The sequence below is a fragment of the Pezoporus wallicus genome, unplaced genomic scaffold (genome assembly GCF_028554395.1).
Source record: "Pezoporus wallicus isolate ANWC-B61680 ecotype Strahan unplaced genomic scaffold, APGP_CSIRO_Pwel_v1 contig_8736, whole genome shotgun sequence".
NCBI lineage: Eukaryota > Metazoa > Chordata > Aves > Psittaciformes > Psittacidae > Pezoporus > Pezoporus wallicus.
In genome coordinates this window covers 100706-128046 of record NW_026637072.1, presented here as the reverse complement: position 1 = coordinate 128046, position 27341 = coordinate 100706, and the positions used below count along the sequence as shown (strand labels likewise).

Sequence of the window (27341 nt, the reverse complement as noted above, 5' to 3'; positions counted from 1 at the left end):
CTTCTTGAGCCCCAAAGTATTCTTCATATACCCCCCCCCCCCCATTTCCTTCTTCTGTCTCCTAAACAAGTTACATCTTCTCATACCAGTATTCCCCTCCAAACATGTCTTTCCATGAACCATGTGTAAGGCTAAATGCTGTAGTTGTATATGAGGGCTTTAAAGCAGTCTTGTTTATTCTCTGTTCTCCTGGCATTTCTGTGCAGACATGTAACATGATCAGAAAGTTGCCCTGTTATTCTCACTCCATTTTTCTCTGAGCCTGCTGCAGTTTCCTTTTCCATAGCCACGTTCACTTGGTGTTAGGGCACTAGCTTTTGTCATTGTTTCCCTTCAGACCTGGTCTCCAGACCTCTCTAGGCTGAGAGGTACTATCAGTCTTCACTCAGATGCTAACTTTCCCAGCATCCTCTCTCTCCAGAATACCATCTTGCCTGGGCAGTGAGCAGCAGGCACATGAGCATGGCTCTGGGCTGGTGCAGAGCAGGAGTCAGAGCAGACCTGTCCTCCCTCAGCACATCAGTATTGTTTCATGAGATTCTAAATGTCACACGTAGCAGTAGCTTGTTGACATAGCTTGGTAAGACTTGCAGGACAGCAAAGAGCTGCAGAATTGATTGGAAACTTGAAACATCTTGCATTACTGTGAAGAATCTGAAGACCTGCAACAAATTGCTTAATGAAAGTGTATTTACAGGAGGCATGATCTTAATGTTGAGCTATCCACAAGAAACAAAAGCCTAGCAGGCAGGGGGATAGCAAGATCCAGTTACTAGAAGGACAAAATAGGTAAGTTTGGACGAGAAGCAGGTGCTTATTTTGACCACAGATGTTAAATAACTGCAAAATTTTATATAGGGATAGGCTAAATTTCCATACTTGCAGAAAATTTTAAGCTGGCAGTGAATACCTTTGCAAAAGATCTGCTCTGTTGTGGTGAGGTTTGACTCCTGCATTCCTTGTGCATCTCCCAGGCTGTGTGGTGTGGGACGTTAGGGTAATGGCTCTGGCTTTTTCCAGCCATTCATCTGTGCCTCCAAAATCAGGTTCAGACTCCACCCTGTGTGCTTTGGTACAAGATTCCCCCAAAGATTAGCAGGAGAGAGCTCCTGCCAAACCGGGTCCCTCCAGCTGAGCCGTATCTGCAAGCCCAGAGGAACAGGAAGAGCTAGGGCCAGCTCCTTCAAATGCTTTACAGATTAGGGACTGGGATCTTTGGGAAGTCAGCGGAGTTCACAGACCCCAGCGGGCTGTGGTCCTTGCTGTAGTGCTAGTGGTCTGCACCAGTAATTGCCATCTTCCTCATCCACTTAGCTTGGTCATTTGCTATCATGTTCAAATGCAATGATACTCAGCGATGCGGACAAGCCCGCTCACATTATTTGAGTGCAGCTGGAGGTATCTACTTTAGCCTTGAAAATGCCTCTTTTTTTGGCAGCGCTTTGTGTTTATTATAATGCTGTCTGTAATGTGCAAAAGTACATTTCTGTTTTAACTTCCTTCTTTATGTACTAAAGAGTGTGGTTTTAATTAAGGATTTCAGATTGAAACATTTCCGGTTTTATGCATTGTTTTTTGGTTAGGTTCTGTTGGATTTTCTTTCTTTTTTTTTTTTTTTTTTTTAGGACAGTTTTCAGTTAAAATATCTCAGAGTTTTGAAAAATACCAGATGCCCAGCTCACAAAGTGTGCAAAGAGCCCCAGTCACTCCCTCTTCCTCACAGGGAAATCAGCTGCTCCGAGTGGGAACAGCCAAGGACGGCCGATGGCGAGAATGGGGTCAGCAGGCAGAAGAGGATGGGCCAGGACTGGGATCAGCGGTTTTCAGCGCCGCGCCATGACTGCGCCTCTTTGCACAATAGGAAACGTTGACTCAGACGCATAAAAGGAAGCACCTGATTTCTGCGGATTCTGGGTTTATTCCCCCAAAATAGCTAGGGATTGTAAAAGGAGATGGGCAGATCCTTGCTTAACGGCAGAGCATCTCTTGCAGCGCAAAAAGGCGAAGGGTGTCAGGCATTACCCCTACCATCTCTGCAGCCCCCACCCACAGGGAAGCAAGGCCAATCCAAACAACTTGTAAAATAAAACAGTTGTTTTGCTGCACATCAACCTCAATTAGGAGGAAAAATAAAAACAAGCCAGATTTTCACTCTCATGGTAATAGAGGAGCTTAGAAATGCCCTATAAAGGCACCCGCAATTTTTGAAAACACCAGGCAATGAAAATTATGTTAAACCCAGGTTTATTGAGCCAGTCCTGTGATTTTGGGGTGTTTGACGCATGATTTCTGAATGTCGGGGTTTGGCAACACGGAACTCCTCAGTTTGAATTTGTTCCCGATGTGATATTTCAGGTTTGGTACAAGGCGCTGCGCCTTCCGTGGCTCCTCAGAGAGCTGTTGGGTGGGTCTGGCTTGCATCCCTGCGGGAGGCTCTTCTGAATCATGCTGTGTCTGCCACATGACAGCGGTTCAGGCAGCAAAACCAGAGTATGGGGCTGAAGGGAATCAGTGAGCTAGATGTACAGCTTACCTGGGTTAAGCATTTTACGATGCTACAGTGTTAGCACTTAAGGCACAGTCTAGATAATTTATAAAGGAAACCTTTGCCTTGCAGCTCTGGTACCTTGAAAGGTAGATGCAGCTTGTCTGAGCAGCAAATGGGAGTGGGCCCCTGCGATGGCTGCTGTCGTCTGCCTCACAGGAGGAGATGAGTGTGGGGATAGGCATGGCATCTGCCCTTGTGCCTTCTCCCTCTGCCTTGCATTACAGTGTACAGCTCTACACAAAACTACAGCATTATCTTGTACATGCCTGTGTGGATTTGGGCTGCATGGGGTTTCCCCAGTCCTGTGAGGTGAGATTCAGTCACAGGAGGAGATGCCCCTCCATGTGGCTTCCTTGGCTGGGGAGCAGCACTATGCAGGGACTAAATCACCTCTCCTCCCTAGCAGCACAGAAGTGCCTCACATTTATACCTCAAACCAGCTTTAAGCCATATGAATTACCATTCCCTCCGCCCATGGGTAATGCTCTGCAGCTGCCCAGGTACACCTGCCTCAAAGCCCCCCATTCTGATGTGATCCACAGCCCCATTCTCTCTGTGAGGCAGCTGGGGAAGGGCATTTGGTCCTCCCATCAGCAGTCCCCATCCATCTCCAGCTGCCTGCGTATTTGGGAGCTCACAAATCGCCGAGTGCTTGAAAAGCTGACCACTTCTTACCTATTTGGGAATGCTTTTAAATTGTTCCAGAAACTGCTGTTTGTTGATAAATTGGGGAGATCACAGAGAACTGTTTTAGCTAAACTGTGTAAAAGAAGGAATGAGCTGCAGCTCAGCACTGCCAGCTGTCACTGGATTTAGAAACACACATCATAGATTTTGTTGCTTTTCAGACAGCTGCGCTTATAGCTGCTCTTATAGCCATATAAAACAGTCATTCTGTCAGCAAATGGTCTGGCAGTGGAGTTGGGTTCTATCTGCAGACGTGTTCCCAAGCCTGGTGGGTTTGCCCCTTCCACATTCGCAGGTAAAGCCTGGAGGAAGGCAACTTTGTGGTATGTGCTGTAACCTGTCCCCAGCACTGTAGCTTTGCACGGGGTAAAGAGCAAAGTGCTGGGCTGTGCCCATTGCCTTTGCAAGGGATTGTGCTGATAGGGCTTGTCTTCAGCACCCCTGGTCATTAGGAATGAGTAACTGTTGCCCTGAGAGGGTGTTCTGGGGGGTTTTACCCCAAGCCTGCAGTTACTGCTTGAGAGTTTGGTTAGCCACAAACCACAGCTTGTTACAGCAGCGCTCACAGCAGCCAGGCCCTGTCCTCTGTGGTCCATCCTATTCAGACTTTAGAGGTAAAGCTGAGAGTCCCAGGGGCCAGAATTAGATTTTAAAGAACTTCCTCAAGGGAAGGGAGATGGTGCCAGTTTATCAAATTATCGCTTTCGATAAAACCTCGTCCAGGAAGGGTTTCTATGTAACAAATCAACTTTAAATGCCCACTTGAAGAAGAAATCGAGCATTTTATACACATTTTATTTGCAACCCTTTACACAAAGTGGGACTAGCTGTGTCAGCAGGCTGCTCCACAAGTGAGCTATGAGAGCAGGAGTGAGTTATTTCTGCACTCACTGTTTCACACCAGTCACGTGTACAAGCGGTGCCAGTAACTGCAACTCAGGTTATCACTGTCTCTTCATGGAATGAGCTGCCTCGTGCAGAAGCCCCAAGGATGCCCAGTGGTGCAGGCACTGCGGAGCATGAGGATGCTGATGAGGTGTACCCGTGTTTTCTCTGGAGCAGTTTCCATGTCTCAAGGCCGTTGATGTGGGGTGGTCAACAAGGTGCATGAGAGCAGGTGATGCTCATGGTCTTATTTTCTCTTGCACTGTTCAAGCCTGCAGCTCTCTCTCCACCCATTTCCCTCTGAAACTTTAGAAGATGCTGGATTCATCCTGATTCAAAAGAGAAAATGTCTTAAGTTATGCAGCAGAAGAAAACCGCTTTCTTAGCGGTAATGTGATCTTAGCTTCTTCCCGGCTGGAACAGAGGGTTTGGAAATCGCCCCTCTGGCCATCATCTGAGCTTTACAGCAATTGGAGATTGAACCCAGATCCCTCATCTCTTCTGAAGCAATATGACAATTTACACTTGTTCCTAGAAATCATTACTGTCCTGTGAGCTCTCGACCACGTGAGGATTGAAAACAGAGCTATTCTGCTCATTTGAGCTCTTTTTTTTTGCATGAAGGCAGAGCTCAGGTCTCATTCCTTTTTCTCACCATCTGAGGATTAAGCCCAATCCTGACTGTTATCCGACTTCAATACCATTTACACACTGAACCCAATGCCTATGGCTTTTATCTGAGCCCTTACAGCATTTGGAAGTGGGCCATGCCCCTTGTCTGGTATCAAAAGCATTATATTAATTTGGGATTCATTCCACAAAATGAGGCTGTCAGCCAGACTCCTTAGCAATTGGATATTGAACCCAGACCTCATGGTTGTCTTCCAAGTTATATGCCAGCTGGGAACTCAGCCTACAGTCCATGGCTGCCGGCCAAGCTCCTTATTGGCGAGAGATTGACACCAAGCCCCCAGACTGCTATTTCTGTATGGTGGTGTTAAGGACTAAACCTAGCTCACGTGGTCAGCATAATCACCTCTGCGTTGGCAGTGAAATGAAAAATCTAGTTAAAGCATTGAATGAATATCGAGGGTCGATGTTCAGCTGCTTAAAGACCAGGGATGATGACAACAATTCCCTTGGAACAAGGCCCCCTCGATACTCCAAGGGGAATAGCCCCAGATCCCCCATCTGTCATCCAGCTGGATATAAAATCCAGGTTCTCATTAACACACAGTGCACAGTGTTTCTTTACTGGCTGGCAGTATTAAAGCCAGTTCCTCCATCTTTCAGGTATTCTTCAGATGGGATTAAACTAGATCCCTTTTCTATAGCACTGTTAGGCTCTGCCAAAGCACTTCTTGTCACTCAGAGCAGACCTCCAACGCTGCACCTTGCCTTGGGAAGCACTTCCCTCATGCAGGGCGCCCCCAGGCTTTGCTGCCCCATGGAACAATAATGAAACCTGGGAGGTAAATGAGAGCAAGGGACAGTTCTGCACACCTCAATCCTCTCAGGGGGAAATCGGAAGCCTGACCAGGTAGAGGGAGCATTTCAGGTGAAACGTGTGCCTGAGGCGAGCAAACTTTTCCCTCCTGCCAGCAGTTTTGCCTGGGAATTCTTCAGCATCTTTACACAGTGTGGTTTTACTGCATAGCAAAATGCTTCAGAAGACTGAATTAAAACCAAACAGCTTCCCAGCTGGGATGGTCATCATTAGAATGCAATTCCCAGCAACTGTGTGGGTTTCTTGGTATCCTCAAAATCTTTAAAATTCTCATTAAGCAGCAACTCTGAAGGAATGGCTTAACGTTCAGCTAGAATAGGAAAATCTCCCTATGATCCAGTGGATGAAGCTGGATATTATAGTGCATACGGACAGTGTTGAGATCCTGCTTTTCTTCTGAACTTGCAGTGATGGTGAAGGCCACTCTTTGGTGCTCTAAGTATGCAAGTTGTGGAGTGTGGGGGTCTGGTTTCCCTGTCTGAAACCCTATCGTGACTGGGGATGGAATCCATGGGAAGATTTCAAGCCAGTTTTGCAGACCTGTCCCATGGGTCTGGAGTTACTCTGATTGCCTGTTGCATATCTTCTGATTCATATTATTTGCTAAGAAAACATTAAGTCCTTGCCACACACATGTGGTTTTATGAGGATTTTCAGCCAAAGAGAGCCAGTGCAAATGGGATTCAGCTGACTATGGTGGCAATCTGTAAATAAGTTTTCCATGTACCCACTTGTTCTTCTATAAGTGGGAATACCCTTCTTTTTCCATTCATTGCTCCCACCAGCCATCTTATTGACCTCTTGTCTGAACATCCTGTACTTTCTGCTCCCTCCTTTTCAAGCTCTCTTTGGGCCTCTCTTTGGGCTTCTCTTTGCTCTTTGCCAGGTCTTTCCCAACCCCTTCCCTCTGCTGTCTCCAGTGGGGTGTTCAAGAGGCAGGGGAAGCTGCTGGCTTTGGTGCTAGCACCAGGAGGTGTTTGTAGGGATGCTCCAGGCGTTGCTCAGGATTTATGGGGAATGCAGTCAAGCAATACTGATGATCGTTATTTCTAGAACTGCATTTCTTTGCTTTATCCACAGAAGTGTTCATCTGTTGTGCATTTGCTTGGTCTCTCAGCTAACCTGCAGATTTGGGGAGTGAGGTGTGCTCTGCCCTCTCAGCTCTTACCCCATCATCCTCAGTGCTGGTATGCACTGTACGTGCAAGAGATGGACGTGGTGAATAGTGGGGATAGAAGGAGAACAGGCTCTTCTTTCCTGTCCTTCTGGTTGACTTCCCAGAGTTACGAAAGCCGCTGGCACGCCGTGCCATGCCCCGCCATCCCTCAGCCCACTGGCTGATCTCAGCCGCTGTCTCAGCGTGCACATGCATTTCCACTCTCTGCTAAATCCTGCCAAAGCAAAATTCCTGAAGCAGAATAAAAACGTGGAAGACTTTCAAACCCAGAGATTATTGAACTGTCCCTCTCACCAAATGGCAGTCAACACTCTGTTCTTTATAAAGTCTCTAGTGTAATGCTTAAGTCGGGAATTACAACTGGGAAGTCTTTCCAATTATTTTAAACTGCCAGAGATGTTTTAATGTGCCCCACATTTTGTGTTGGCATGCCACAGAGTTAAGTGCCATCCATCTTTTAAGAACTTTAAAATCTGAAAAGGATTAAAATGGGAAAGATTCCCAAAAGCCATACTTGTCCCATGAACACCACCACCATTTGTGGCCTCACAGACACCTTCTGCATTTTGAAATTATTTGCCTCCCTCTGGGCAGGATGAGGGATCCATGCAAATGACCAAAACCTTTAATCCCTGAGCCGAGCTTCAGCTGAGGGCAGGATTGAGATCAGATTCTTCACTGACGGCCACCCAGCCATGCATCACTGGGCAGTGTTCACTCTCCAGATGCGTTCAAGCCTCTACAGCCGAGGAAGTAGAAGGTTGAGAAAGCCCAAATATCTTCTGATTTCTCTTTTGTGCCAGGCTTTGGGGTCTTTGTCTCCGTCTGCTGGCTGCTGTTAGTCCCAAACCCACCGAGGCAGGCATCCGTCCCCACTGAGGCCTGCCAGCAAGCACTGCTGCTGGGTGCAAGGAACAGAGCACGTAGCTTTGCTGCCTTGGTTAGCCTCACTCCAAGTATGCGAGCATCAGTTGTGAGCACCAGTGAGTGGCAGAAGCTGACTCTTGGCATCCTTGAACTTTTTTTAATTATTATGTTTATTTTTATCCACTTTATTCCTTTTCCCTTAGCTCAGTGGCTCATGTGTGTTAAGCCTGTGCAGGCAGAGGGGCAGAAGGGGCAGGGAGAACATCTTATAAATCCAGTTCTGCTCTATTAAGATTCATTCTGGTATGACAATGGCTTTTTCTATTGAAATGCTTTGTGAAAGCCTTGCCTAATGATCTGTTAGCTGGGGAAAGGTTAAATTCCGGCAAGATTTTCTGTGTTTGATGAAGAAAAAGCAGTGCAATTATCCAGAATTCAAAGTGAGGGTTGGCCAGCTGTTAATAATACTGCGTTTCTTCATGTTCTCATTACTCAGAAATAATGTGGCCATCCCCAGCCATGGCAGTAAAGTATTTATAGCACTTTCTTTTGGCCCTGTTTGTACTCATGGAGGGCTGGACATCACTCGAGGTCTTCTAAATATGTTTCTTTTCGTGCTTTAGACACCCATGACACTACTTACCTTACTGCAGCTGTCTGCAACAGGGATGTCTAGTTTAAGGTGTTCATCTCAAAAGAGGTCAGACATGCCCTTTAATCACTAATGGTTGGGCATCTTGTGCAGACTTGTCATCAAGGCTCTGCTAGAGTCATTGGAGAGAATGATGATTCCAAGTTCATGCTATCCCAAGACAGCTGCTAAGGATGGAGATAAGCTGACTTGATACCCGATAGTCTTGATTCCAAGAGTGCCCATATTAACAACCTAGTTTGCTGCAGAGAGAGGTTTATTGGTAGTTTTCTGCTCTTTGTGGCTTCATTGCAGTCTGCAGGTGAGTTTGTGTTCTGGGAGACCACTGGAAATGTGCAGGAACAACCCCCAGACATCTGTGCATTTCTCCCAGCTCTCTCTCCTGATTGCTGAGGTTTCCAGCCTGGAAAGTCACGGCAGAACACAAAATACATGTGGCATCTCTGTGTCCAGGCGCACGGAAACAAAGCAGGTCTCATGGGGAAAATATAATTTCACAGTGGCAGGCCCTGCACTGGGATAAACAGACGGCTTGTTTCCTCTGGTGGATGCATGGAAAATCAATTCCCAGTCCTCTGCAGACGCTCCTAAACGTGAATCAAATCCCCTCCTGTAGTACAACTGTTTTGCACCAGTGAAAAGGTTTCATTTCTAGCAAGGGAACTGCAGGTGACACCTTTTGGCTATCTTCATGTTGTCATTTAGGTGCCTATCTTACCTTCTTTACAGGAGACTCATTTCAAGTGCAGCTTTCTGCTTGGGGGGTTGAAGTAAATGAGTATTAAGTAACTGTATCTGTCTCTAATTCACTAAATATCCAGAAAAAAACAGCTAATGTGCCTGAACCACTGGGATGAATACATTAGATTAATCTAATTCATCTACTTTCACTCAAACAACCAGTAGCAGTTAGAAAAAGGTTGTGAAAGGGATTAGGAATTTCTTTTCCACATTTTTCCTTTCTTCTTTCCATGACTTTGCTACTTAGCTATTCAGTTAGCTGATTTCCTTGACCCTCCTTAAAACATGACTTTTAAAATAAGTTTATTCTTTTCAGACCTCAGAGCTGGCTCCATATTCATTGAAGCTTTCAGTGCCCAGGAAGAGCTACAGGATAAATGCAGATGTCCAGCTTTTCCCAGCTGGAGTGATCAGCTTCTGGCTGTCACCATCTCACTAGCACCTCAGTTAAGCAGTGCAGGTACAGGGAGACTCGCAGCATCACCCCTGGGCTTAGAGTAATTCCCTGAACCTTCTCTCCATACTTTCATCTTCCTTGGCCATGCTATCCCTTTAGTGACATGGCAAGTCTGATATATGTACCCTCCTCCTTTATATATAACCCTTCTTTACTGGAAAGGTGTAAAAAGACGCAGAGCAGGCTGCCTGACCCTTCAGTTTAACAGCAAATCACTGGTAGCTGCTCTCAGTGTGCCTGTTTCTCGCTGCAGTTCAGGATAGATCAGGGTTACCTCGCATTCTGAAGACAACATTATATGCAGTCATGTCCAAAGCCTTAAAAACAACCAAGGTATAAGACCTAAGTGGCTGCTTTGCTGCCCACAAGCTCTGCTCTTCTGTCAGTAGATTGCTTCAGTGTGATTTGTTTTTGACGCATTCCTGTGGCTGTTGATCATCTCCTTATATTTTGTAAGTGCTGACAAGCAGCTTGGTTATTTGTCCAAGTATTTTTCTGGGACCTGAAGCCGGTTTGCCTATTCTAATTCCCCAGCGTCTCCTTCCCCTCTTCTGAAAGCGGAGCCCTCGGTCTGCCCCCCCAGTCCCCTGGAACCTCCCCATCCCAGGTGGCTTCTCACAGTTAAGTGGTTGCATCTCCAAGGCTGCTTCAGGAAGCTCACTGAGTGTCCTGGGATGCAATTCAACAGGCAGGGATGATTGAAAACACCACAGTTATCTAATTACTCTCTCACCAAATCTTTCGTGTGAGTTTGTATCCTGCTAACGCTGGCATTAGCTTTGTCAGGCATTTGATTGCTGTTGAGTATTTTAGGGAAGATTGAAGCAAAAAAAGGCATTAAGGGTTTTGTCTCTCCCAGCTGTGCTCTGCGTTAATGTCACTCTTCCCTGAATAGTGGGCCAGCTCTTTCTTTGTTTTCTCCTTCTGCTGCTGGCTGGTCCCCCACTGCTCACCAAGCCCACAGTGGAGCAGGGGAGACACCAGCTTTGTAGCCAGCAAGTAGGACACGAATCCCACAAAGACCCCAGCATCCCAGGAGGGCTTGGCCACGTTGTCACCAGGCAGGGAGCCCTCCTCTCCCTGAGCTCAAGGGGCGGCACAAAGCTCGTCTCTGTGTGCAGAGCAGAGGTTAGCAAGGTGTGTGGTGCACACCTTGGAGGCTCTACTTGATTATTGCTGAGGCTTGGCTACTGCACAGGGGGCTGTGGGAGTAGAGAGCAGGCTGTGGTAGCATAGGAGGGGCGGCCATGGGCTGGCAGTCTGGGGGGTGATTTCATCCTCTGGTCCCCAGGCACTGCAGGATCTGCTCTGAAAGAGATGCAAGGCAGGATAAGCACAGGAAAGGCTGAACTTCCCATGCCAAGAGCAGATGAAAAGAGATGTTGTAAAGTCACTTGTCTTTGGTAACATGGTCCCTAGCTTTGACACAGTGGTGGAGCGAATCCAAGTTTCATGCTGGAAAGAGATGAGCCCACACCTGGAATCCTATCCCAGTTTCAAAGGTCAGGTGAGTTTCTGCAGTTACAGATGTCATGGGATGGCATTTGACCCTGGTTCATCCTACACAGAAAGCAGGCTCAGATGGACAGCAGGATCATTTGAACCTTCCTGGAACTGGCTTTCGTTTGAACTACAAACTGCTTTTTGTTTCTTCCCAGCCAGGTCTCTAGACAAACTCTATAACTTTGCTGACTGCTCTGGCCTTCACCTGATCTTTGCACTGAATGCTCTGCGCCGAAATCCCAACAACTCCTGGAACAGCTCCAATGCCCTCAGCCTTCTGAAATACAGTGCCAGCAAGAAGTACAACATCTCCTGGGAGCTGGGCAATGGTGAGTGTGGGAACAGGAGAGCCACAGGAATGGAGCTCACCGTAGCAGAAAGGTATTCCCTTTTGGAAGAGGATATTTGCAGACCCAAGATGCTTTGCCAGTGCAGTTTCAGAGGGACTTAAAGGACACTGCTATAAGGCAGCGCTATCTCTTAGATGGACCTGGTATGTGTTAGCCCCTTAACTGGACATTTCCATCAGCTGATATTAAGCACATGAAACGTTTCTGGCCCGGCTGTTGGGCTGGCCAGACCAGCAGCTATATGGACCTGGGTGGTGGCTGCAGTGCCAGGTGAATGGGGGACCCTGCAGGGACAGGGGCATGACACCAAGACGGGGTCCTTCACACAGCACACTGCAAAAGGGGTACAGGAGGAGATGCTGGCACAGCAGAGCAAGCGATCACCCTCATCCACTCCTCAGAGGCTCCTTGTGCTGCTCTGCAGGCAGCTCTGTGGAGCTCAAGCTGTGCGACAGCATGAGCTGTGTGTCTGTCTCCGGAAGCGCGGCTGAAGGAACGGAGCTGGCAAGCCTTGCTTGTCTATTTTTATTTTTCCAGAGCCCAATAACTATCGGACCCTGATCGGCCGCTCGGTGAACGGCAGCCAGCTGGGGAAGGACTACGTCCAGCTGAGAAGCCTGCTGCAGCTTATCCGCACTTATTCCAGGGCAAACCTCTATGGGCCAAACATTGGGAGGCCCAGAAAGAACGCCATCTCTCTCCTGGAAGGGTAAGTGATGCTGCTTTGATGAAGAGATCAGAAACTCTTCCTGCAGCAGGTAGACTTGCTCCTTGGCTTCCCCATGTCCAACAGCTGGCAGCACAGTGAGGCTCTGTGTGGCTCAGCCACCACAGTACCAGGGGCTTGTGGACATGGTCCCTGGTGGGATTTTGGGCTGGGCTGATTCCTCCAATTTCTCCCAAGTATTCACAGAGTTTCCCAATTATAGGCAGACTGAGGTGCTCACCATGTTGGGACATGAAGATAATGCAGTAATGTGTATGCAGGCTCCTGCATGCCCATGAGTTGCAGGGCCAGGAGATGGGTCCTGGCACCACTTATCAGTGTAGATGTTGTCTCAGAGTCCTTCTGAACAAATTGCTTTTCTCTTGCTATTTGGTGACTTCTCCCTGTGATTTCTCCGTCTGTGCAGAGGAGGAACCTGTAGCAACTTTCTTCACTGGCTTTCTGCTTTCTGCTCCTTCTTAGGAGAATTGGCATGTCTCTAGTCTGGGGAGGCCAGAGGTGGAGAAGAAATGGTGACAGTGAGGGACGCAGACACCTGGAGGTGACATTGGACAGCTACAGGAACCAGGGAGGTGTGGGAGCCTGCTGGCAGCAAGAATGGGGACTGTGAGGCTCAAAGGCTGTGCAACAGAGGGGTAATTCCCTGCAGGACTATAAACAGAAACTCCAGTGCAGAGGGCTGGGCAGGGGGAGGTGTGGAAGGGACTCTGTTGGGAGCAAAGCTGGGTCTAGTATTCATTAACATCTGCATGAATGATCTGGCAGAAACAATAAACAGCACACTGATGCAGTCCCTGGCGAGGCAGGCAGGGAGCCAGGGCCAGATTCTCAGCTCTGCTACAGCAGCACAGAGAGACCATAAAGCTGGTTAGGCCAGCTGCGACACCAGCATCCTTCCTGCTGACAGAAGTGGGGGAGCAGCCCCTGTGCCTGCACCATGGCTGCCACCAGTGCCATATGAGTGCATCATGTTCAGTGCAATGCAGGGAGAGTTACAAAATGTTGTAGTAGCCTTGATCAGCAGGAAATCCATTAGCGCTGGGAGGAGTGGGCTGAGTAAGGAAAACAACAGGGATGAGTGCCAAGAAGCTCTTAGAAAAAGGGAAGTCCTACTGCTGCGTTTGCCCTTGGTGCGCCGCAGCCAGGTCCCAGGGAAGAGGGGTTGGAAGAGCTGGGTTGCACAGCCAGGGTGGTCCAGCAGCTCTGCAATGCTGGAGCTGTACTGTGACTGACAGCACCCCCAGGAGCAAGGCTGCAGTGTATAACCTGATGGAGAGGATGGCAGAAACACCATCTAGAATGAAAAGGGAGGTAGGGAAGAGCTAGGGTTTGAACAGTCCTGGTGACTGGGTGATGGGGACTCTCCAGTCTTTCATACAGGTGTGAAAGAGCTGCAATGAGAATGCCATGCCTGCTCTCTAAGCTATACGCTGTTTCTCTGCTGCCATCCCTGCCTGCCAGGGCGACACTGGTCCAGAGGCGCTTAAAGAGCTCTCTCTTCCATGGAGAAATCTTGTGTTGTGCACTGTAAATCCTGGTGTCTGCAGCTCATGGTGAGCAGCACATGCCTACATGGCCCACGGGGTGCTGTGAGAAAAGAGCTGCTTGGCTTTCCATATAAAGACCCAATTATTACTAGGCAGGGCGTAAAGAGGAGGAACAAGTCTGATTACACAAAGGCAAAAGGCGTCCCCATCGGCAGTATTAGGAAATGGAGTTGCAAAAGGAGAAATAAACAAACCCCAATGCCTAAGTTGCTTGACAGCATAAGCTTTATTCCCAGCAGCTCCCTGAGGTCACTTGAGTACTTTCAGTTAGTGATCCCGAGAGATCAATGGGATGTGGCTCAGCAAGTGCCTGGGGCTGCCACAGCCAGGACATGCCTTTCAGATCTGAATGAGCCCCACACAGGAGGCAAGCAGAAGAGAGGAGAAAGAATTTAGGAAGGTACTGTCGATGGCAAGCCTGCAGTCTGCATTGCTAGACCACCACGAGTGGTCTACATAGTGCTCACAGTAGGACGAAGGCTCCGGAGTGAATACACTGTGTGCAGTTAACAGTCCTGATGATGTGAAACCGGCAAGGTTTTCCTCTTCTTTTAGAAAAACTGATGAAGAGCAGAAGCCAACCAGGTAGGAAGGGATATGCCAAGTGGAGGATTATGACTCAAATGTTAAGTAGGGCTGGCGGGGAGATATGAAACACCCCACAGCAGAAGGTAGGATGGGTGGATTAGTCTGTCAGGCAAGCAGTGCCCTGTTACACAAAGCGAAGAGGTGGGTTTTGGTGGGGAGGAGAGATCAGAGAGGCTCAAGGAATGATCTCCAACAGCTGAAGCTGGCAGTAGATGTTCTCCGGGGAAAGCCTCTAGAGTTGTCTGAGGTCCTGAAACACTCAGAGAAGAGTCTCATATTGAAGTATTATCTAAAATTACATTTTCCTGTTTCATGCTCTGTGTTCCAAACATTGTAGTCTATTGTTTAACTGTTACCTCAATTAAGCAAGCTAAACTCATTCTTTATGTTTAAACCTTGTCCTGCAATAACGGCAGCATCAACCTGAATTGGACATTGCCCTGTGCTGTATGCCAGGCTCTGTCTCAGTGACTGGAGATGGACGTCTTCAGGGCCATTCTAACCCAGTCCTTGGGCCTGTCCTTCAGGACATAGTGGGATTGAACCTGGGATGCCACCTTTCTCTGGGGTCTGCTAAACAGGCTAGATGATGAGCACAGGTCACAAACCTGGAGGTTTGAAGCATGTAGGACTGTGTGCATGCTGTCCCACTGCACAGGCTGTCCTTAGGCAGGTGACACTGAGCTGTGCTGGTGAAACCTATGCACTGCCTGATGGTGGAGATAAGATATGGAGAGGGGAGGAGAGCCCTGCCTGACACACAGCAGCACGGGCTTTGCACACCTTTCACTGCTGAGTTATTGCTCCTGAGCTGTTGTACCACCCTGCACAGTGCAATGGCTCAGATACACAGAGCGTGTCAGTGTCACTGCGGGCTGGCAAGACTGGACCAGGACCACTATACAACGTAAGGATGGGCTCTGCAGGGATGCATTGCTCCTATGGCTGGGACCTGCTGTGCGGGAGGCTAGGAATGGTGTCTTGTGAATGCACAGGTGCAAGAGGGAATTTCTCCAGACACAACCACCAGTTGAGTTTGATGAGGTGTTAATTAGTGCATTCATGCAGCCTGAGCTGTTGGAGAGCAGACCATGTTAGCTACCTACTGCGTCTGTGGGTACAGGAATCCCAGAACTGCTTGGGATTTGCTTGGGAAAAAATTGTGAGATTCGAAGGAATTAACATAGATTTTAACAGCAGATCAGGAATCAGACACAAAGGTTAATGCACGGCTGAATCACACATTCAGTGCTGGAAGGGAAGAAACACAAGGGAAAGCTATTAGGAAGAAGAGATGCTAACGTGTTAAAGCTTGGACCATTGGCACAAAACTTAAACCAGCATGTCTGGGCAGATTTGGCTGGGTGTGCTCATGACCTGTTTTCCCTCAGCTTGTGTTGCCTAGTTTTTGCCACTGGCCACTAACACGCATTGAGGTGTTAACTCGACCACAGCAGGAGAAGCAGTGGCAGGAGGATAAGGACTGGCAGGCACTTGTGTCCATGCTAGGCTGGCTGATGTTGATGCTCGGTGGCTACTTTGGTTTCTGAGCCTGCTTGAAGTCACCAGAGAAGTGAAAATCTTCCTTGTGTGAAGCTGTAACGTTTACCTACCTCCTTATCCCCCCAGCTCTCAGAGCCACCAGACCTGCTGCCTCCTCGGGTGTCTGCCTGCTCTCTTCCCAGCCTCCTTGGCCTGTTCTTACGCTGCTGTCACCACTGCACCTCTGGTCAGGTGGCAGCAGCAAGCGAGGTTAGCTCCCACATGCCATTCCTCACCTCACAAGGCAAAAGACTTTCTCGTCCTTCATGATTTTACTCCCTCCTACCCCTGGTTTGTAGTACCTGCGGGGAGTTAACACCCATGTGGGTCACTGGCTCCTTTTGGTGATGGTGTCATTCCACAGTGATCTCTGAAAGGAGCCCATACAGCAGAGGAGGCATGTTTTTCAGTGCTGATGAAGTCTTTCCTCCCTGCCAGCTGCAGACACGGCAGGGTCAGAAGGGTCCATGAAGATGGTGTCTTGGTTATCTGTGGGCAGCCCAGGTAGAGGTCAGGCTAAAACCTGTTGCAATCCTCAGCCCTGTTCTCTGCATTCGTAAATTAAGCCCAAGCCCAGGTTCCTGTCTTGATATGTATGTGTAGAGAGGTGTTAACTTATAGCTCATGGAATGTCACAGGCTGTACACCTGGGGTTCAACACAACCAGAGGGCTAAGCAAAATCAAGGTGCTAAAAATGGGGTAGTATTTTTATGATGACTGCCCATGCCTTGTGTCCATGAAGAGGGTTGTGGCTGTCAAGCAGCACACGTCTGTCGATCCAGGCACTGCTTTTTACCTGGGACTTGCTCTGGAGTAACAGTGTGTAGACAGAGCTTTTTTGGTTAAATTCAAGTAGGGAAGAGAAACAAGGATAGCCTGGAGCAGGTGTTATTCAGCAGAGGGAAGGTCTCTGGACGGGTTTCAGGAAGATGTGGTATTTGTCCAGTCCTCCTGCTGACAAGGACTTCTGCCCCATTCAACACAGGGACTTGTAAGCACTGCAATTTTAGAAGCTCTGTTTTTGTTTTTTTACTTCCTTTAAAAAGTACATCCTTGCTGTATCGGTCTACGGCTCTTTAGTGATGCTGCAGAGGTCAGTACGTCTCAGTCAGCAGAGCCGGAAACTTGACCTTATGCAAGCTACCACAAGGCTGGAGGCGCAGACTGTACTGGGACACTGAATATGTCCACAGCAAGAATTCTGTGCAAAAAATCAAGCTACAAGACAAGCAACATTAAACTAATGATACAAAGGGAGGAGGAGGTCACTGCACCATGAACTCAAGCTCTGGTAGCACCAAACTTACAACTGAATCCATTCATAAATACATTGAAATGAGGTGTGAAGGATGCGATGAGGCATTCTGTGGTTGGTTATATAGCAGGGTCAAGGATCTGAGGTATAAGCAAAAGATTTAGCTATTGCTGTCTCAGGAGGAAAAAGTTAAGAAAGTTGTTGCTGAAACTTGATCTGGATGGCTGAAACACCAAAATCATAGTCACCTGTGTAGGAAGAAAAAAACGAGCAAGAAAAGACATAGATGAGATTATGCCACTGTATAAGTACATCAGAAAGATGTAATAGAACCAGGAGGGTTCCTGAAGTGCTGATTACCAAGGCTGGGCAGTCTGGAACATCTGATCATAGAATAATTAGGGTTCTTTGCTAGAAGGCTTGTACAGCCCTGGTTGGTTGCAGAAAGGTGATGCTGAGCAGAGAGAGAATACGCTATAGCTGTGAGTTTATACATAGTCCCCACCAGGCTCTGCTCCCCAGAGTGATGCAGGTATTTGATTGTCCTACTGGAACATGAAGAAGTTAGTAACTGAAGCCTGTGCTTTAGTTCCCCCTCACCAACCAATTCAGACATGAGACAAAGCTATTTCTACCCATCACTGTTAGATCAAAGGGCATCCCCCAGCTCTGGGGATCTACCATGGCACCACAGGCAGACCACTGCTGCATCTGGGGCTTGGGTAGGTCCATTTGTTCTTGTAGTACTCCAGGGAATGCAGATGAAATAATCCTTGTTTTTGAAGTCCAGCACCCAGGAGTCAGCCGATGATGATAAACCCCCTGGGAGCCCGTGCAATGGTAACTTGTCTCCTTGTGCAGCTGCATGCTTTGTTACATGATCCTTTTTTTATTATTATTATTCCAAGGATGACAATCTGCCATTACCTGCATGGGAAAGAGATTTCCAGACTCAGACGGCTCTTTAATGTACCTGGAGTAAGTCTAGAAAGTTCCAGTGGCTGAAAGCTGAAGCCAGACACATTCAGATGAGAAATAACATACTTGGAGGCTAATTAACCATGGGAGCAATTTGTTTCAGGTTACAGTAGGTGCTGCATGACTGGCAAGTATTGAATCAGATTTATTTCAGACATGCCCACACTCAAGTGAAAGCTGTGGCTATGAGAGATACTGAGGGAGATGTCAGATTTGAGCCGTGGTTTCCAGTACAGAGTTTGGGTGTCAATAGCATCTTGGTATATTGCAGCTCTCCTGACCCACTCTCCCACAGCTCATTCCTGACCTGTAGGGTGCTGTCCCACCTTGTGCTAGCATTACCATTTCTGGGACAGAGCTGTGAACTGTTTGGGTGATTGAGCAATGTTAAATAACATCTTAGTGATTATTTAAAAACAAGCTTGAGCCTCAGTTCTAGCTCAATACAGGGCCCCACATGTAGTAATGCTGGCATGGGATGCTGGCACACCAGGAGCTGTAAGGGTAATCATCCTCATCATAAGGGTAATTATGTCTCATCCTCAGTATTACAAACTCCCAGCCTGAGGTTCTTGTTCCTCCATGCACCTCTGATTTGTTCTGTTTTCCTACCTAGAGATGATCCCCAGCAGATCTTGGGGACTTTTACCTTTGCCCAGGTTTCTGATGTGTGGAAGTCCAGCCAGGGATACCCCACAGGCTGCCACCCATCTGAATTATGGGGCATCACTATAGTAGTTGCCCACATTGACTGCACAACAGCAGCTCAGCTTGTCCCACTGATCCTGTGGGGGGATTTGCTACACATTGGTCAGAGAGGGCCCAAAGAGTAGGAAAATGGCAGATTTACTGCCCCAGCCCATCTGTGCAGCACATGTACAGGGATCTGAGCCCTCCCGGAAGCATCTGTTTTGCTCTACCTGCACCACACTGCACACATGGACATCCCGCAGTCCAGGAAATCCCAGACAAAAACATGCCAGTGCTGGTCATCGGGACTGTATGGATCTCCACTGGCCTTGACACCTGTGGCTTGAGCACCGCAGGTGTTACAGGAATAAAGGGGATTAGTAACATCTGTATTCCTAGACTGAGGATATTCAGATACCTGTGCATCACTGCATGTTCACCCACGCTGGGCTTTCATCTCTTGCTCATGCAGTACCACTTGTTGGCTGTTGAGCTGCTCCAGGTTCCCTTTGGAGGATACAGGCCAGTCATCTATGATGCTCCTGGCACAAGTTTACCATTAAGGCAAGGCCTGAAATTTTACCAGGAGCTTTTGAACTTCATCCTGGAAAAATCTCAAGAAAAGGAAAAAGAAAGGAAAAAAGAAAGAAAGAAGAGAAAAAAAGGAAGGAAGGAAGGAAGGAAGGAAGGAAGGAAGGAAGGAAGGAAGGAAGGAAGGAAGGAAGGGAAAAGAAAAAAAAGAAAAGAAAAAGAAAAAAGAGAAGAGATGTGAAAAAGAAAAAGGAAAGAAAAAAAAGAAAAAATGAAAAGAAAAGAAAAAAGAAAAGAGGAAAAGAGAAAAAAAGAAAAGAAAAGAAAAAGGAAAGAGAAAAGAAAAGAAAAGAAAAGAAAAGAAAAGAAAAGAAAAGAAAAGAAAAAAAAGAAAAAAAAAAAAAGAAAAGAAAAAAAAAAAAAGAGAAAAGAAAAAAAAAAAGAAAAGAAAAAAAGAAAGAGAAAAAAGAAAAGAAAAGAAAAAAGAAAATAAAAGAAAAGAAAAGAAAAGAAAAGAAAAGAAAAGAAAATAAAAGAAAAGAAAAGAAAAGAAAAGAAAAGAAAAGAAAAGAAAAGAAAAGAAAAGAAAAGAAAAGAAAAGAAAAGAAAAGAAAAAAGAAAAGGAAAAGAAAAAAAAGAAAAGAAAAGAAAAAAAAGAAAAGAAAAGAAAAGAAAAGAAAAGAAAAGAAAAGAAAAGAAAAGAAAAGAAAAGAAAAAAGAAAAGAAAAGAAAAAAAGAAAAGAAAAGAAAAGAAAAAAAAAGAAAAAAGAAAAGAAAAGAAAAGAAAAGAAAAGGAAAAGGAAAAGAAAAGAAAAAAAAGAAAAGAAAAGAAAAAAAAGAAAAGAAAAGAAAAGAAAAGAAAAGAAAAGAAAAGAAAAGAAAAGAAAAGAAAAGAAAAGAAAAGAAAAGAAAAGAAAAGAAAAGAAAAGAAAAGGAAAAGGAGAAAAACAGACAGAAAGTAAAATTTGGCCTAGATATTTTATGTTAAAATTTTAAAATGACCAGAAATGATTTATTTCGCTCTTATGCAGACAGAAGAGGAACACTAAAGCAAGCCAAGGCCTTTTCTGTCCTGCTTGTGGTCTGCCCAAGCGACGCCTGTGTCCTAGAACAAATTTTTCTCAGAGTTTTTTAACAATAGATCAATTAATTACTTCCTTGAGAGATGGAGATGATGGATGTCCTGCTTCTGCTGCTCCAGGGATGCTGGAGTTATACCAAGGGTTTGCTTTGCTTGCAGTCCCTGCTCAGAAATTGCTGTAGCGGGTGTGCTTGCAGCAGGGCTGTGCGCACTGTGGAATTGGTGAAGAGAACTGGAGGGCTTCCTTCTCCAAGCTCAGTCTGCTCATGGCTTTGGACTGTGAGTGGAGAATTGCAAGCTGAGTCTGAAGAGGTGGTTTAGTAAAGTCTGAGACGGTTCAGTTTGCAGCCAGAACATAAAGAATTTGAGGTTAGAAAGCAAGCTGGGCTAATCTTCAAACTCAATTGCAATATATTGATCTTCAAACCCAATATGGATTGTGTTCATAATTTCAGTTTAGCTCACTTTTTACCCTTCATTTTAGGCATAAATCCATGTACCGTGCATTTTAAACCTGGGAGTTGGTTTTTTTTTATCCTTTTGGCATATTTCTGTACACTTAATGTTATAGAGCAGCAGCCTGTTATAGAACAGCAGCCTCTCCATAGCAATATTTGCAAAACCCCCTTTTCGCCTGCTGACTGGTGTGAGCTGTGGGGAGCTCTCCTTCTGCCTGCACTGGAGCCAGTCTCTTCACCCTGCTCACCCGGGGAACAGCCGTTCCCAAACCACCTCCCTGGCACTGGTCTCCTGGGACTGACCCTCCGGAGAGATATAAACCCATTTCTGAAAGGCAAGCCTGGGAACTGAAGCTCACAGCACTGCCAGGCAGTAGAATCAGGGATGTACCAGAGCTAGGAGGTTATACAGCATGTTATTGTTTTTTCCATTTCTAATTGTATCTCTTCCCTCTCTGTCTGCAGGGATTTATTACTGCTGCCTTTGCCAGTGTCCTCTTATGCTTCACAGGGTCCAGCTGCCCTTTTGTCCCAGTTTATAATTGACCATTGTCATTAATTTAAAGTCAGAATGATTGTTTCCGAGCTATATTTAGCCCCACATTTTCTGCTCTTGTTTCAGACCTTATTAGAGGCTTGTGGCTGGAAAAGCTTGCTGCTTATCCCTGCCATGACAATTAGTCTGATAAAGGTCTCATCTCTCCTCACAGACATCCCTTTTCTTCCCCACCCTCAGTCATGGGGCTGCCATGGGGGACTTGGGGTCAGAGAACTCAGCACCACTCATTCCTATGTTCCAGTGCAGTTAAGACAGTGATTCCTTCCCTGGGTGATTCCTGCTGTGTTCCTGGGAACCCTGTTCATCAAAGAGCAGTCTGAAACAATACAACGCCAGTTTCTTTCTCATCACATTCACTTGCTCAAGCCACTGTCACCTGTGTGTGCATATATTATCACTTCCAAGAAGTACCAGCTACACAGCGCACATTATAATACTGAACAGAAAAGTATGCCTGTCCAGCTGGTGTGTGCCTTTATGTGTTTCCATATCTGTGCCCTTAAGCGTAAGTATACAGTAACTGCTTGGGCTTCCTCCTGGGAGCTGCAATTTTCCAAGATGAAGTTTAGACCATCTTGGATGGCAGCAAGGCTGTGCTAGAGGCTGCTACAGTGATTGTATATGGTACCCAAGACTAGGAATTGCTTTGGTTTTGGCATTGGCAGCGTGAGCAAATACATCTGTGTAGCCTCAAGTCTGACTCAAACAGGAGCTGTCTGGAAGAGGTGTATTTTCTTTAAGATAGTTGGGTCACAAACCATCAGGAGACTAATACATATCTATAACTCACTGTAACCTTGCGCATGGAAGCTTTGCTGGGTTTTATTTCCATTTTCTTCCATTTTTCCAGTCCTTGCTTGAATTGGTCAAGGGGTTCCTCAGTTTAAATGCATGTTGGGTGAAGAAAAGTCTTCTTTTAAGATGGACACTTGAAATAAATCACTATTGAGAACTGTTGCAGTCATAGAACTAAGTATGTACCCCAAGATCTTGTTCCTGAAATGCTGTTGTGCTTCAAAAGTTTTCCCTGCCTGCCCCAAAATGATGCTCAGAGCTCTGCTGCCAGTTGGGTTTCACTCCGTTATTCTCAGCTGTCCTTGCCACAAGCATTTGTTTTAAGTGTAATTTATTCCCTCCATTTAAGGCTGAGAAGATTTCATTAAAAAGGGCCTGTGAGTGAGGTGACCACCTTTGTAATCCTGTGATGTAGGATGCACCCTGGTTGTTTTAGGACATCCCCTGTGACTACATTGGGCTCATATGGTTTCTTCCTCTGTTTCCTATAGGTTTATGAAAGTGGCTGGCAGCACGGTGGATGCTGTTACCTGGCAACAGTAGGTATTCACCATTCCTTCTACTTTTTCCAACACTAATTGCAGTGATCAGACGATGCTGGGAGCAGAGCTGATGTGCTCTCTGGGTGTGAAAGGGGCAGATGTGTGACTGCCACCTCCTCTGTCCTCCTGCTCCATTTAAATAGGGGGAAGAGGCTCTGTCTCTCCTTCTGGAGCCTCTTGGAACAAATACAGGAGGGAATGTATTAACCTTTACCACTGCAGCTGAGACAGAGGCTAAAAATACCACTGCCTGCACGCCTGGCCTTTCTGATTGCTGGAAACAAAGCCCTGCATGGCACCGCCAAGTGCAGCTGGGCGGACGGGCAGCTCCGGTGGTGTCTGTGATGGAGACAACAGGGAAGCAAAAGCCATGTCTGACAGATGTATGAGACTATCTGAAAGCCCTTTTCCTTTCACCCCAATCTGCACCCCATGTCTTTCCATGACCAATGGCCCGAAGCTTAACTTGTATGGGCTAGAGGAGGAAGAGGCAGATTAGTCCAATGGTAAATGCATAATGCCTCAGTCCCCACTCTGTTTTGCAAAGGTCTGGGATGCCTGTAGACACACTGCTGCCTTATACTGCAGATGGAGCCCCAAGAGCAGATGTCACCATTGACAGGGTGATGAACATCCAAGAGCCAGGCCCAGCTGGGGCTGCCAGAGAGATGCCGATACCTGATTTTCCCCCTGGTTCTTACCTGTTTTGCAGTTTAGAAGAGCAAAGCAAGCTCTGAGCTGTAACATTGCGTGTGACAAGCACCGAAAGTGGAGGAAAAATTTCTATTTGGGGTAAAAATCCGTAACCATCTTCTTCCTCTTTTGCACACTGTGGCCAGAGGCAGGGTCCCAGCAGGCTGTGGCTCTCTGCATTGAGAGCTAGTGCAAAGGCAGTGTGCGAGCACAGCATTGACCACCAAAACTGATAGAAAAAGGGTTTGTGGGGCGGGCAGGATTCTTTCCTGCCACACAGGACACCTTTCAGAGACAGGCATTCACTGGAGCAAAACCCACGGTGAGTCCCTGCACTGCTCCCCAAAAAAAGTGGATCTGCTCTGACATGGGTTAAACTTCCCATGCGGCACACTGGCTTTGAGCATGGGAGCCGGGTTCTCAGGTCCAAGGTGGGCTTGTGTGTGCTGCCCACAAGGCTTGTTCCTGGACCTGGTCCTTCACAATGACTTTGTGGGGAGCTCAGGTTGCTGAAGTATGACAGCATGATTTGTAAAGACCAGTTCTTGTACAGCCCAGCTGGAGACCTGCTCTTAAAAACAGCCTGGTGGGTTTTAGGACATGAGCTTTTCTTGCAAGCGCACCCACCGTCTGTGTTGGTGTGTTAACCTTGGAGCCTCCTGCAGAAGCAGCTCTTGGTATCCCAGAGTGGGTTATCACTGCAGGAATGACCAATATCCAGGAAGTCCCATTCCTCAGGAAGCTCAGCTTGACTCACTCTGCATGCTTGGGTGTTTGGCTCCTGGGGCTTCCCCACCAGGCAGCAGCAGCTCACTGCAATGCGGGCAGTGGGGTAGCATAGCATTTGGAGCGGGATTTGTGTTACTTACAGGCTCATGCTGTGCAACGATGATCTATGTCTCAGCTGGGAGTTTGCTATTCATGATTACATGATGTGCTGATCACATTTACTTAGTCCAGGAATTTGCTTTCTGCAACAGGGCTTGATCGTTGGGCCAAGCCCTTGGATAAGTTGAAGGAACAAACTTCCAGGCTTCAGATGCGGAGTTTCATCTGGTGTGCAGGGAATCTTCCCTCATGGCTGCTTTGGAACTTTTTCTTACAGGATCAGTGCAAAGTGCTCGGTGGCTCTGGTGCTGAGCAGCTGTACTGAAGCAGCAGCCTGGGAGTGGGAGATGCAGCTCCCAGTGAGGGCTGGCAGAGCCGAGATGCTGCTTTACTGATCCATTTCCACTGCAGCATAGGAGCTGCTTCTCCCCCAGACCGGGTTTGCAGCTCTAGAGATTGCACCCCTATGCATTTGTGAGGACTGGCAATGGCCACAGCTCCGAGCTGGGCTTCTGTACTGTTTATGAATAAATGTCGAAACAGTGTCTCATCCCTCTGCTCCAAACAGCAAAACAAAACAAAACAAGGTCCTTTGTATCCAAGAAGAAAATTATTAGCAGGAAACTAAACTGCTGTCTAACTTCAAGTATGAATATTTCTGTTCCAAACCCTAATGCTCTCCTGGGATATTGGTTATAAATTTGTCGAATCTGTTACTCCTTTGAAAAGGCTGTCCTTGATCCAGAAAGGGAATTGAGAAGGGAATACATAGCAGGGATCCCTGGTCTCTGTGTGGAAACAGAGTGTATCTGAAATACATCTGACAGAAAAGTGACACTGGGTGGGAATAAGCAGCCAGCTTTCTGAGTGTGGTTTCACTGACATACGTAACTCAGCATGTGTGTCTCCCACTTCAGCAGTAACGTGTTGCTGGAAAGGGATGTGTGAATGGCTTCAAAAGTTCAGGGAATTTCCACTAAAGGAGGGAGTGGCGGGTGGGACTGACAGTGGCTCCAGGAGCTTTAGCTTTTCCCTGATGATTTAGTTACCTTTGGTTATGAGCAAATGCTCAGTCTACTGCAGACCCACTCAGCCTTTGAATGCAGGCTTCCACTGCTCAGACACCTCGCCACAGCCATCTCTCTGCCTGGCACTGCTGTCCTCACGCATGGCGCTTAATCTGGCAGTCATGCCCAGTTCCACCCCAGGGTATGCTGTCTGTGAATACAGCTGGTTCCACATCCATCCATCTTGTGCACAGCTCCAACTTCAACGTATTTAACTAGCAAATCCTTATGCAATGCTGCCTCTGAAGCACAAATCCCTATTAGTTACAGGGAAGGTAAACGTTTGCATCTTCAAAGCCTGTGGAAATCTATCCCTGTGTTCCTTGGAGAATGCCACATTATCTTCCAAGATGGAAAGGCACTTGCCGTATGTGGCAAATCGGATGCCAAGCACGTGTGTATCTGTTTGAGACACTGCCTAAGATGCTTTTGCCACAGTTGGTTTGGGTGACATCTCTTCTTGTTCAGATATGTTGAGTGTGCAGGTGGAGATTCTCATGAGGCAATAGCAGGTGGCAGATTTCCCAAAGTTGCTGGGGGAGCAGTTGCCCAGCATGCATGCACACACTGATGTATATAGCAAGGACATATATTTGGGCTTGTGTGAGCCTGCTGTGAGTGTTCAGAACACAGTATCTTCAGGTTGTGTCCGGAGGAAGGGGCTGCATGAAGGAATCACTGGCCCATCTCCACGTCTAAATAAACCTGCCCAGGGCACTACTTTGCCCACTGGCTTGCCATCCTCTGCACTGTCTGATGGAGGACACAGTCCCTGGTAGCATGACGGCTCTGACCACCAGCATGGTCCCAAGTGATGCCAGGGCATGAGTGGGGAGATGGCATGAGCTAAAGATGGCTCACACCAGAGGACAGACAAAGACACCTTGTTTGGGGGCAGAAAAAATCATGAGTGTGAATTGTGCCTTTAGAGCCAGAGAGCGTCCCCCAGTCATTCTTCTTTATCAGTGTCTTTGTTAGTTGACCGGAGGTGGGCAGCACCTCTCCCCCATGCCCACAGGTCTTTACCTGGGAGGCAGGTCACATCCTTCCCAGGGTAGCAGGGTGGCTGCCCTGTGTCCTCTGCTGCAGACCTGGGCTCTGCCTTCTCCTCGGAGGGATGCTCAGGGATAGAGGCCACCTCTGTCAGCAGAGGTGTCTGAGTTTCACAGCTGTGGTAGCAGCGGGTGTCACAGTGTCGGTAGGGATGTGCCCCGCTCGGTGTCCCCTGTAGGCGGGTGCCCTAATTCCTAGCAGACTCTCCCCATAGCAGTAGGCAACAAAGTAGATCCGGAAATTCCTGAGCTTTGGGAAGTGGGCTTTAACGTAATTAACTGCAACAGAAGAAGAGGTCAGATAATAGGGGCAAAGGTTTCTCTTTAAAATGAAAGAGGAGGTAAATGAAACCAGCTGCCCAGGAGCCAGTGCCTTCATTAAACATGGGATGATGCTCGTGGTCCCATGCAGCAAATTGTGAATCCAGAAAACCATTTTAAAGGCAGAACAATACCTGAGGTGACAGAATAGAGATGTGTAGCTTGCCCAGGTTTGCCTAAGTACCTTGGTGCCTGGCACTGTCCTTCTCTGGGAGCTGTGTGCACCCTGGCCTTGCTGCCTGCCAAAGAACAAGGGCATTTCTGACTGGCAGCTGTGCTCAGCTCTGCCTCAGTACTGCTCCCAGCTCTTGTCTTTGTGCCTCAAGCCTTATGCTACACTTCCAGCCAGGAACAGGGGCCAGGAATTCCTAGCACTGGCACAAATCCCTTCCCAGCCCTTGGCTGAGTCTTTCCCTGCACCGTGCTCTGGTTTGGCAGCCTCTAGAGTGATACAGTCACACCTCCCTTTGCAAAGTGCACTGATCTCATTCTGGGTTTCTAGGGCATATATAAATGGGCTTTTTAGAAATGGGGTAAACAGAAGGGGTAGAGCTGGTCGCAGCTTTGTATAGTACACTAGGGCACACATACTGGCTGTATATGGCCTTTCCTCTGAGATGTACGTCTCACCTAGGATTTAGCTGCTAGCTCCCTCTTTTCCTTGGCTGGCTCTTTTCACGTCCCTGCAGATTGTCTGTCTACAGAGATAATG

At 47.3% G+C, this 27341-nt stretch overlaps 1 protein-coding gene across 2 annotated transcripts in view; it reads left to right on the top strand.

Annotated features, from left to right (window-relative positions):
• The window catches only part of HPSE2 (heparanase 2 (inactive)), a 110224-nt gene that overhangs the window by 60692 nt on the left and 22191 nt on the right, over positions 1-27341 (top strand). For both annotated transcript variants that reach the window (XM_057403115.1, XM_057403114.1), the window contains 3 exons: positions 11180-11353; positions 11912-12083; positions 22618-22665. In XM_057403115.1, coding sequence (XP_057259098.1) covers positions 11180-11353; positions 11912-12083; positions 22618-22665 — 394 coding nt within the window. The remainder of the gene's footprint in view (positions 1-11179; positions 11354-11911; positions 12084-22617; positions 22666-27341) is intronic.